This window comes from Anabrus simplex, chromosome 3 (assembly GCF_040414725.1).
Source record: "Anabrus simplex isolate iqAnaSimp1 chromosome 3, ASM4041472v1, whole genome shotgun sequence".
NCBI lineage: Eukaryota > Metazoa > Arthropoda > Insecta > Orthoptera > Tettigoniidae > Anabrus > Anabrus simplex.
Window position 1 is genome coordinate 441,611,896 of NC_090267.1, and position 12,836 is coordinate 441,624,731.

Below are 12,836 nucleotides of genomic sequence, written 5' to 3' on the forward strand. Positions count from 1 at the left end.
TAATCAAACATGTAACTCTGATTGAAAGCCTGAAACTATAATAAATCCTTTCTTGCGAAGGGAAAATTCTGTTTGTCTTGTATCCTTAAAGGCGGGTACAGACATGCGCGCCTAACTCCGTAACGTAACCACGTCGCGCGCCAAGGTTAAACGGGGCAATGTTACGCACCGCGGTTGCGAGGTAAACTTTTCTACCCCGCGCCGCAGGTCGTAACGCGTAACCTACCAGCGTTCCGCCAGTTGAGACAGCGCAGCTTGGAAAGATGGATTTAGCTGCAGCAGCCTATATTTATTTGCATTATGCAACTAAACGGAAACATAGGCGATGTTGGCAAACTCGGCTATATTCATGTAGAACTACACATGGTGGTTCAAATTTGCTGGCTGACATGAAGTTTCAGACAGTTAGTGGGCATTATAAACATTTTACTTGCTAAACCTGACCAAGGCGTCGTTTCCGTTTCCAACGCTTTGTGTTGATTTTTGTTTTCGAGTTCCGCGCAAGAGTATTATTGCTTAGGCAATCAAGTCGGAGGTTTAAATGTTTCAATATGGGTAGGTTTTTTTTACAGATAGGTCTTATGGCGACGATGGTATAGGAAAAGCCTAGGAGTGGGAAGGAAGCGGCCGTGGCCTTAATTAAGGTACAGCCCCAGCATTTGTCTGGTGTGAAAATGGGAAACCACAGAAAACTATCTTCAGGGCTGCCGAGAGTGGGGTTCGAACTCACTATCTTCCGGATGCAAGCTCACAGCTGCACGCGCTTACCGCACGGCTAACTCGCTCGGTAATATGGGTAGTGAAAGCATAGTAAAACAATTATTAAACAAGTTTTTCATCAAGTGAAAATAAACAAGTGATTGACTGTAGCCGACCCTGCTCAGCGATTTTCAGGCCTGACGACGGTTTTCTGTACTTTAGTTTTACAATATTATATTATTACAGTATATAAACCAACGGCCGTAGCCGTGTTGAAACACCGGATTCCGTAAGATCTCAGAAGTTAAGCAACATTGGGCGTGGTCAGGTCGTTCAGGAGGTGGATGGGTCGCCACGCGCTGTTGGTGGGGGGGGGGTAAGGGAATGGAGGAGCGGAAAGGAACTGGCCACCCTACCGCACGTAAACTCCGGCTCAGGAACACCTCTGCGGAGGTTCGGACCTGCCTTCGGGCAGAATAACCCTTACCTACAGTATATAAGATTTTAAAACGGTGAAGTGACTGAACTGACCGAAATACACATTTCGTCTTTGAAAGAAAGTCGTAATTCTCTGCAGACTTTTCTTTTACTTTTCCTCTCCATGCCTTTCTATTACATTCGGGAATGTGCAAACTTATAAGTAATTCATAAATTTAATCTATAACAACGCTTGAACTTCTGGGGCAGGAAATACCAGTCTTATGCGTGTTGTACACCATTACATTTTCCTGTCAGTTCAACATTTTTTTTTTTTTTTGCTAGGGGCTTTACGTCGCACCGACACAGATAGGTCTTATGGCGACGATGGGATAGGAAAGGCCTAGGAGTTGGAAGGAAGCGGCCGTGGCCTTAATTAAGGTACAGCCCCAGCATTTGCCTGGTGTGAAAATGGGAAACCACGGAAAACCATCTTCAGGGCTGCCGATAGTGGGATTCGAACCTACTATCTCCCGGATGCAAGCTCACAGCCACGCGCCTCTACGCGCACGGCCAACTCGCCCGGTAGTTCAACATTTCACAAGAAATTTGTCAAATCTTGTCAAAGACTGTTCAACATTGCTGAAGGTTTGATAAGATTTGAATTGATTTGGCAAGGTTTGATAGCATTTCGTTTTAACATAAAGGAGACGCAAACAGCTGTTGTAGTTGTTGGACTAGCAGCGGGGTACAGTCTTAAAACGAAGATAAACGCGCAATAAATCACAATTTACATGGGCAAAATATTAATGTAGTTATCTTCAACATAATTTTTGCAATGTATTTACTGCCATAACATCATTTGTAGAGGTTAAGTTATACTTCATAGCTATACTCACATTAATTGAATAAAAATGACAGCAATGAAACGGAAATACGTATCTTATTACATGAAAACATATTAGAAATTCAATAATAATAATAATAATAATAATAATAATAATAATAATACATGTCTTTCCTTCTTCCTTAATCCGTTTACCCTCCAGAGTTGGCTTTTCCCTCAGACTCAGCGAGAGATCCCACCTCATCAATTTGATAGGGCCTAAAGTTGCTAAGAAGGATACCACATTCAGAGAGGCTATCTCGGTGCAAGAGAGACTGGCAGTGACAGTACGATTTCTAGCAACCGGTGATTCAAACATTAGTCTGCAGTATCTTTTCAAAATATCCAAACAGTCGATTAGTGTTATCGTACCGGAATGTGTCAAGCTCTGATTGAAGCACTAAACGGAAATAGAAACGTAAGTAAGGAATTTATTGCTGGGATATTCTATGTTTCATACATCAAACATTATCTATTTTAATTGCTTATTCAACACAGAAACACTACTTTGTAAGTCTAATCAAGTCCTGAAAATCCATATCCACATCGTGGGAATTGCTTACTGTATTTCACTCAGTGGACAGACTGGAGTTGGAGTGAGGAGATTTGGGTGTAGTAGTAGTATTCGGCGAGGATAAGGAAGCTGAAGGAGTGGGTGTTGAAACGGTGTAACCTTGAAAATGTGATGGGTTCGGCAGCTGATGAACATTATGTTGTGCAGCATGATGGGGATATTGGGAATACGTAGAGTGAACCGGAGAATGGAGTGGATGGGGAAAGTGGTCATTCCTTAAAATTTTGTTGAAATGCCTGGGATGACCAGTTAGCCTCAACATTTCCTTAGCTCTGTATATTTCAATAAAATGCAGTGTGTTTTGCTCGGTCCACAAGATTTTTACTGATCAAGCAGACAGAGGCGAATGTGTGTTACGCGCCGAGGTCCTGTGTACGTCCAAGCTTGCTGTAACTTCCGCGCGCGCAGCTCTTTGATGTGACGCGGGAAAACCGACAAGCAGTGGAACGCAGCGAACCTCGTTCCGTATCGTTCATGTTGCGGGCTAAGGTTGCGCGACGAGGTTACGCAGTACCGTCCAGACAGGAGCGCGACGCGGTTACGTTACGATGTTCTGTTACAAGTCTGGACGCGCCCTAATGTTGCATGTTGTAAAGAATTGTTTTGTCTGGGGTTTTGTTCCTTTTTCCTTTCTTTTCAAATTGTACTTTCTGTTGCATTTTATGAAGCTACCTTCACCATGGTAATGCCTGTATTCACATTATTGAAATGAGTTTTCTTCTTAATCTGCCTGAAAAGTGCACGGTAATCCTAGATCACCTGGAATTTATAGAAATTTCATGAAAAAATATAATTATATATACATAAAATTAAATAAACTGTCCCAATTGGTTGACCACAAAGATCAGGATATCAGTAAAATACAAATGACTTAACACATATAAAGATTACTTTTTGTTAGAATTTAAATGAAAAAATGCTCCTAGATTTTAGGCATGAAGTGTAATTCTTCCTCCTTTATTAAAATAAAGGTGTTACTGAAGTATTTGAAGAGAATCCTTTAAAATTTGAACAAGGATATTTTCAACTTCATACAGGGGTATGCAGAAAGATAAGAGAAAGAGAGATCCTCTAGTGCCAGAAACCTTACCACTGTCTAGATGTGAAATGGGATGCTGTAACATGAACTCAAGTATGGCAGACATGGCAGATGAGTTGCCTTCTATTCTTCCACAATTTGGAGACTTGATGGCAATTATATCAGCTGTTCAATTAGTCTTCTTTAGAGATACACTGGACCTCTTCATCCTCGATGCTGAAGAAGTTTGCGATTGCAGTTTGGGTCCAGTGAATTGTGTTGATACCCAATAGTTCTTCCTTCTGAAAGAACCCCAACACGTGTTCAAATGTTTTTGTCTCATTGTAGCCAGAATGGTAGCAGTAGGTTGTGTTGAAGGTCCTCCGGGAATACACACTGTTCAAAGGTTGCACGACATTTTGATAGCAATGATATATTCTGAAGAAGACATATTATTTTTGATGTTTGCCCATGAGTGTGTCTTAGTGCATTCCTCACATGTGGGAGCTGGCACAATGATTCAAATGATATATTGTGTAATATTTCACAAAGCTGTTTTTGGTTTTTTTATTGGGTTTAGTGCTGTTCATTGATATCTTTACACAGTTGAGGACTGTCTCCTTTTCCTCTTGTTAGGTCTGTAACAGGGTGTAGGTGTGTATCTTTTACTTGGTGCAGCAGCCTGCAAGTGTTATGTTGGATGCTAGCTTCGTATTCTGCTTCAAGAATTCCTAGTCCCCTCACTTTCTTAGCTGCAGTCTCATTGACTGCACTCTCTGTTGTTGACCTGGCTTCTTCTGTTCATCTGCAATGAGTGTTTTTGCTAGCGCTGTTTTCTTGTTTTGTTTTTTATGATGGCAAGTTTAAGTGAACAACATGCAAACTTTTTAGTGGGAAGTTTTTAGTAGATAGCGCAACATTGCTCGTCAAAAAGACCCGATTTGTGGCAGACAGGAGACTGGTTTGTCCACCACGATACCGCACCTGCACACACAGCTATCTTTATTAGACAGTTTTTGGCTGAAAATGGCATGGTTCCGCTGCCCCACGCCTGACCTGGCTCCGTGCGACTTTGTCTTATTTCCATACATGAAAAGGGGAATGAAAGGGCACTGATTTGACAACATCAAAGAGGTCGGGAAAAAAACGAGGGAGGAGCTGTCAGTCATTTCTAAAGATGATAAAAAAAAATGTTTCGAACAGTGGAAGCACTGATGGGACAAATGTATTAATTGTAATGGAAAGTATTTTGAAGGGGATAAGGTTGTTTTGTAAAATATTTGAAAAAATATAGCTTTTAAAAGTAATTCAGGTATTTTTTTCTTAATTTTGTTCACAATGCACTTAAGTATTCTTCTTTTCCCCACATGTGTATGTTTAGAGTGGTTTCTGAATGATTCATTCCTTCATAGTTAGTGCTGTAAGGGGCTGGGTCTAAGTAGCACCTACCAAACATTAGACTTGAATAAAGTAGGTTATTTAATAAGTATCTCACTGTATGTATATGTGTGTGTTATTGTTTGTGTGTTTGCTTGTTGTGAACTTGATTGTTGTTGGTCTTTGTCTAATGCTTAATGTTTGTCTTGTAGAAGTTCCCCCTCCCTTACCCTCTTCCGCACCTCCCCATAGGAACATCCCCATGGCTCCTGGTCGAACCAACAGTCGAGAACATTGGCAGCCAGATCACTCCAACTTCCACCACCAGGGTTAGTAGATGTTTGTTTTTGTAATGTGTCAATGTTTGATGTTAATCAGATGGTGAGGGAAGGGTTTGAATCCAGTTAAATGTTGATAAAGAACATTGAGTTTTTAGAGAGGTGGTGGTGTTGTAAACCACTAATGAAATTATTTTTCTTTTCTCTTTACAGTTTATGGGAACATCGGACAAGGACGACAGGTAATTAAATTTTATTTCCTATAGCTACTTGCCACAAGAAGTTAACAGATCTATTAGCATGAAACTTCAGCACTATAAATAAATTACGGGTATCATTCAACATATTCTGGGCTAGAACATTCGCTTCCACAAATTTTGTATTGCGGTTCAGGTGGTTGAAAGAAGGCTCATCTATAGCAGATCTCTTCGGTTAATTCAGACAACAGTGGCACTTGTGTCCTGTATTACAGTGCTAATAGTGAGCTTGGAAATTTCTCTATACACTTTCTGCAAGAACAGAGGGAGAATGGGTCCTATGGACCTTTGAATGTTCATGTCTGCTGAACTTTTTTTTTTTAACTCTTGTTAATTTGAACATTTGTTCACTATGAATACACTAGTTATATTACAAACCACTTCAGTGGCAACATTAATTATATTGTTGTGTGTGTTCGTTCTTCAGCCCTAAGGCTAGTTGGATCCTCAACAGCTCCGCCATCAGCTGTCATAGATGGCCTAGGCATCACTGAAGAGGTGTACTAGGGAAATGAGGAGTGAGGTAGTTTCCCGTTGCTTTCCTCACCGAGCCAGAAGTTGCTATTACATATCAGTCTGCCAAGCCCACTGAAATGCATGCTCCAACCGACCCAATGAGCAACATTTTCACACCATTCATAGCAGGGACTGGCTGCATAAGGAATGGCATTACTAGCATCACTCATACCTCAGTCACTTTCATATTGTCAAAGCCAAGGATAAGACAGAGACAGACAGATCAATGAAAGTAACAAAATTACTCTAACCCATACCAGAACACATAGTGCACTGTGAACACTAGGTCCTGCCAGTTAGCCGTAGGAAATGTTGCGAGACTTGCCAGAGTTGATATTGTTCAACCTAACATGGTTCTTTTTGTATTTGTTAGATTTCACTAATGGTATGTTCTTTCGATAGCAGGAACCTTGAGCTTCCTAATTTGACCACTCAAAAGTATATGTAGATAGTTTATTTTGAAATAATAAATTTTCTGTGGAAGGAGTGACAGCTGTCTGATGTACAGCATGGCATTGTTCCGTTTTGCTACTGGCTTGAACAGAAAAGAAGCACGGTTCGATGTGAAGAGGAGAAATTATTATGTTCCTCATACAATAAATTTGTCATTCATTGACATTTGTGTCGTAATGCATCCCAACAGGCAATCAAGACTGTGTAGAGTTAATGAATGAATGATAAAATCAAGAAACAGACTTTTACCACAGGCTGGTATAAGAGTAGCGAAGCTCCAAATTATTCTTTTCAGTAGATGCAACTACAGCACTCCAGGTGGCAAGTTAGAAGAGGTTTTAGTCTAGTCTTCTGCTGTACTGTGTAAAATGCAGTACACATTTATGGAATTGCATGTAGTGCTATAAATTGCACCAATAACCAAAATAATTTGCCACGTTTGTTGTTCTTTAGATTTTCTACAGATCCTGAGAGATAGTGAGCCTAAGCAATTGCATGTGAATTTAATTATTACGAAGCTCATTGTGATCGTTAATAACCGGTAGATTACATGCTTAATTGATATATTTTACTATCAGGAGTGGAAAATTTCTAATAAATAGCAGAAGAGCTTACCTTTTATGACACGGTTTCTTCTTCTCAGCAGTTTCCTTTTCATTTTGAAGGTCATCTCCATTATCTTTCCAAACAACGGCAGTTAAAGACCATTTGGTTTTGCAGCTTATAAAAACAGCCAAACCAGCTATGCAGTTTGGGTTGCGTAGATGTGAGCTTGCATTCAGAGATAGTAGGATGATGGTTTTCTGTGATTTCCTATTTTCATACCAGGCTGTACTTTAATTAAGCCCACGATCGCTTCCTTCCCTGTCCTATTCCATCGTTCCCATAACACCTGCCTCTGTCCATGCAACATATAACAGATAACATAAAAAAATCACCATCATTGCCAGTTTACTACCATCACAACATATTTCCTAGTTTTCAATGCTCTCTATTGGCCATGGTAATAAAGATCCAAATAAATTTGTGAATATCTCCATTATTGGTCTAGAAACCATATAGTAAAAAGTCATCACCATCATCATCTTCATTTCCCCGTTTCCAGCTTCCCAGGTTGGGTTGTGAATCAAGGACCTCCATTGCTGCTTGTCTCTCCACCACTCTTCTCCTTTTTTAAGTACATCTTCTGGTTTTCCTCCCCTTCTCTATGCACTCCCACACTGAATCTGTCCACCTCTTTCGGGGTCTTCCTCGTGGTCTCCTTCCTGTTAACTTTTCTGAAAAAGCTTTTTTTGGCACACTCTCTTCTCCCATTCTCATCATATGCCCATACCACTTCAGCTTTGTTGTTTCTATCCTGTCTTGAAGTTTCAAGATTCCTGTCCTTTTCCTTATCTCTTCATTTCTAACTCTATCCTTTCTGGCCTTGCCCTCGATACCTCATAGGAATTTCATCTCTGCTGTCTGTATTCTACTCTCGTTTTGTTGTAGTCCAGGATCCAGCTGCATAGGTTAGTATGGGTTCATAATAGGCTGAATATAATACTTTCTTACATTTCTTTGGGACATCGGAGTTTCACAAAATACCCCTTACACTCTGGTAGAAGCTGTTTGCTTGTTGTATTCTTTTCCCAATTTCCTCGGTTATCTTTCCATCTTCTGTGATCACACTTCCCAAGTACTTGAAACTTTTAACCACTTCCAGAATTTCACCATTCAGTTTTATCTTTGCTCTTTCTTTCTTTCTTTCTTTCTTTCTTTCTTTCTTTCTTCCTTCCTTCCTTCCTTCCTCTTGTCATCACCAAATTTAAATTTTTCTCTGTTCTTACTTTCGTCCCAAATTTTTCTGTATATTGATTCCATACATCTACTGAAATGAAATGGCGTAGGTTTTTTTTGTGCCGGGAGTGCCCGAGGACTAGTTCGGCTCGCCAGATGCAGTTCTTTTGATTTGACACCTGTAGGCGACCTGCGCGTCGTGATGAGGATGAAATGATGAAGGTGACACATACACCCAGCCCCGTGCCAGCGAATTTAACCAATTAAGGTTAAAATTCCCGACCCTGCTGAGAATCGAACCCGGGGCCCCTGTGACTAAATGCCAGCACGCTGACCACTTAGCCATGGAGCCGGACATACATCTACTTATTTTTGGACTTCCATTTCATCCTCACCCCATTCACTGTATCATCTGCAAACAACGTGGCTTTTGTTGCCTGTCTTTACAATCTCTGTTTAATGTTCTTATGAATTTCATCCATGACTATGATGAATAGTATTGGGGTAGTACACTTTCCTCTTGGAGACCAGTTTCAACTTTAAACAATTTTGTTTTTCCTATACTAGTCTTCACACTACTAACACAATTTTTGTACATAGCTTTTATCATTTGCACTTCCACTCTGTTAACTTGTGTTTTCCTTAATGTGTCCCATACCAACTGTTTGGGCACACGGTCATAAGCTTTCTCAGCATCAATAAATGTCATCACTATGTCTTTTCCAAATTCCCATCTTTTCTCCATCATATGTCTAAATGTAAAGATCAGGTCAAACGTTGATATGTCTTTCCTAAAACCATGCTGCTGTTCTTCCATTTCTCCTTCTAGCTTCCTCCTCAGTCTTCCTTCCAATACTCCCTCAAATATCTTAGCTACATGGGCAATAAGAGTGATCCCTCTGTAGTTATTACATTTTTTTATCACCTTTTTTAAATTTTGGGATAATCAAACCCTTTCCCCACTCTTTTGGGATCTCTTTCTTCCTCCAGATTATTTTAAATAATCTATACAGCCACTGTAGCCCTATTGGTCCTGCTACTTTTATCATTTCCGTAGTTACCTCATTCACTACTGCTGCTTTGCCGCTCTTCATCTTTTGTATGGCTGCCTCTATTTCTAACATCGATATCTCCTTTTCTTGTTCTTCTTTCCCATTATTTCTTCTTGCTCCTTCTCATCTACCAGTTCACTGTATTTAATATTTAGCAATTCTGAGAAGTATTCTTCCCATATTTTTAGTATGTCATCTTTTTGCATCAATTGCCCTGTTTCAGTTTTTACAAATTTTGTAAACTATTCTTCACCAAACCATACAAAACCTTTTTACTTCCCTTTATATCCTCCTGTAAAGTTTCTGTGAAACTTTCCCAGCTCTTCCGTTTCTCTTCTTGTACTATTTTCTCACATACCTTTTCGGCTTCTTTATATTTCTGCCAATTCTCTGTACTATTGCTGCCTATCCACTTCACCCAAGCCATTTGTTTCTCTTTAACTGCTTCCTTTACCCTGCTGTTCCATCAAGGAGTCTCATTTTCCTTTTTCCTCCCTAATAGCCAATATAAATTATTAAAATAAGATTTCCTATAATTATTGTTAATTAAACCTTTTTAGATAGTTAGTATTTCCTGATATGGCATACTGTATTTGGAACTTAAATACAGAGTATCAAGAAATTTTGTTCAACTGTTTTCCCATGATGCCGATACAAATAAACAGACCGTTAAGATTTGAGCTGAATTTATTTTCAACGTATGTGCACCTGATTAGAGATGAGTACAAAGTATGGAGCATAAATTTGAAGTAAACAGACCTCTCTTGCAAATTAAATACAATAGTTATCTTGGCTGAGGAACTTACAGGATTGGACAGGATTAGATTCTAGTAGACTGATGAGGACAGCTGAATGTCGTACAGGCTTCGCTGTGATGGTGGCTAACCTTCAGTAATGGAGAAGGCACTATAAGAAGAAATAGTTGTCTGCTCAAACGTTGTCGCTCCGCCTATCAAATTGATGAACTTCCCTTGTGACTGCTATGCTAGACTGTGCTTTTACTGTCTCTGTATGTTCCCAAGGATTGTATTCGGACTAGATCTCGGGGCACGAATGTGAATGTTAAAAGATATTTTTATGCTGTGATATGATTATTTGTTTCATTCACTTCTTGTAGCTAGTAAGTCTTATTATATTATATTTGCATTTTTTCTTCATAGAATGCAATATTTAATGTCTTTACATACCCGTATTATGAAAATAACACAGCATTTCTGTCAATTATTAACCGTTCTCTTTTTAATTATAGTAGTGAAATATTCCATTTAGAAGTATTTTTGGACTAACAAACAGAGAAAAACTTTGAAGTAAAAGTTTTAAAAAGTTCACTTGATTTTTACTAATTATATTTGCATTTTTGGAATACTGAAAGTGGGAATGGAATGTTAACAGTTGCCAAAATAAGAATCAAATTACTAACTGTAATAACTAAGGAATGCTTATTGCATTTTTTTTGGAGAAATGAACTCAGCACTTTCAGTGTAAACTGAACTATTTCAGCTATTTAGTTAATTAATTAACAGAATTCTAAATTTTTATTATGTTTCCTTTTATTTTTATTATATTTCCTTGTTAACATTTTTTACCAGACTGAACCAATTTTGAAACGACTAATTGTTGATTACAGCAGTCAAGTACAATGAATGATCGTCCAACCTCACTACCACCATACATGGCTCCTCCTCCTGCAGTGGGGAGTGCGGAAGTTCCCATACATCCCAGCGAGAGCTCCTCTGAGAGTGAACAGCAAGTGCCAATACGGAAAGACAACAAACGGTCTAATGTTCTTAGTAGCCTCTTCCGCAGAAGGCGTGCAACCCACTTGTGAATGTTCTTTCATTTCTTTGTAATATAATTCTTCCTTGTATAATTCTGTATCTGTAAGAGAATCGAAGAGACTTGAAATCTATACAGACTTCATGATGCACATTTGATATACATTATATCAAATGAATCAACTGGTAAAGATTTCATTGTCACTTAAGCAATATAGCAGCGTGTTGTTGTGTGGTATTAATAGAACCATTGAATTAGTGTACAGAGGACATATTGGTTCATTTTTTCCCACATACAGACCTAACACATGAACTTAATTAAATCAGTCTTAAAATTGTAATATAATGTTTATTAAAATCTCTTCTTGTATTCTCTCTTCTTCTCTACTATCTTTCTCAAAGAGTTATATTATTAGTTACTGACATTTTGTCAGATTGTGTTACTGTATAGAAAACTAGAAAATAAATCATGCATTTATTACTTATGTAGTCAAAAGTATTCCTTTTTTTTTTTTTTTCCCCACCATAGATTGAAGCGATTGAGACAGACAACTCCTTGGTATTTTCTGATTTTATTGTTATGCAGTTCTCCTCCAATAGTATCCCTTGCTCGACATTTTTCTATCCCGCTTTAGTTCCATTCTTTTGTCCTCTTGCCTCCTCGCATTATCACTGAATGTAGATTTTTTTTTTTTTTTAAGGCAATTGGCTTGTTAGTCCTTTCATAATTTGACTCTGAGTAAGTTATCATCACTACTTAATAAAGACCCTTAAGGTTATGAAAAGAATCTTTCAAACAGAATGCAATGTATGTAATGGAAAGAGAATAACAGACCATTGGCTAAGAGTTCCGTGGATTGTGGTGCTGTAATAAGTAGTTTGCAGTCTAATTTCTAAGTTGTATTTTTATGTTCTCTGAATCATTCAAATATATTTGAAATCAAATGTGGGTAGGAAGTGATGTCATTCTTCAGAGTTTTCACAGAATAGTTGTACTATTATTCTACAATCCTTATTAACATTCTTATTCTTTGTTGTTAGCCTGCATATTGTATTACTCTGATACAAGCTATTGTAATTTGTATGACAAAATTCAGTTACCATACTCTTTAAATACAACTAAGGAATCTGAAAAATAATTCAAATCTCATTATTGCTTCCCAAAATAAGTACGAATTTATAATACAGAGTGTAAGAAGGTGACTTAAATCTGAACATTGCGAAAACAAAGATCATGATTTTAAACAGCCTACTGAATTACCATGGATAACAGCAATGATTCAGATATGAAGAAGGGACAAAAAAATGTATACCTTGGCTGTAATATGCAGGGGAACTGGGACATAACGTTCAAAATAAAAACAAGAATTAAAAAAAGTCCAAGCTGCATTCTTTAGGATGAGGCATGTAGCGACAGCCATTGCTCTCGCTCGAGACTCGAGACTGATGTCGCAGATCTCAGGACTCCCGTGAGAATCTCTAGACCGATTCTCCTATGCTGCGTTCAGTGAGACGTTCCAGTAACTACAAGCGTAAGCTTGATGGTATTTCATCGGCAGTAAACAGCCTACTGAATTACCATGAGTAAAAGCAATGATGCAGATATGAAGAAGAGACAAAAAAAGGTATAACTTAAAGCTTACGTTCTCATACGGAAATGTGTGTGCTGATAAATGTTGTGAAAAGCCTAGAAAAATACTGCATGTTGAACTATGAGCCCCTTAATACCATTAATGAAAATTTTCTCTTAGTAAA

At 38.5% G+C, this 12,836-nt stretch overlaps 1 protein-coding gene across 7 annotated transcripts in view; it reads left to right on the forward strand.

The window, feature by feature from the left end:
- kst (spectrin beta chain, non-erythrocytic 5 kst) overlaps positions 1–11,566 on the forward strand; it is a 621,462-nt gene extending 609,896 nt beyond the window's left edge. For 4 of the 7 annotated variants that reach the window (XM_067143517.2, XM_067143511.2, XM_067143514.2 and 1 more), the window contains 3 exons: positions 5,184–5,300; positions 5,463–5,491; positions 10,934–11,566. In XM_067143517.2, coding sequence (XP_066999618.1) covers positions 5,184–5,300; positions 5,463–5,491; positions 10,934–11,134 — 347 coding nt within the window. In that variant the 3' untranslated portion in view covers positions 11,135–11,566. The remainder of the gene's footprint in view (positions 1–5,183; positions 5,301–5,462; positions 5,492–10,933) is intronic. The other 3 variants (XM_067143512.2, XM_067143515.2, XM_067143516.2) reach the window with 3 other exon arrangements.
- Positions 11,567–12,836: the final 1,270 nt, after the last annotated feature.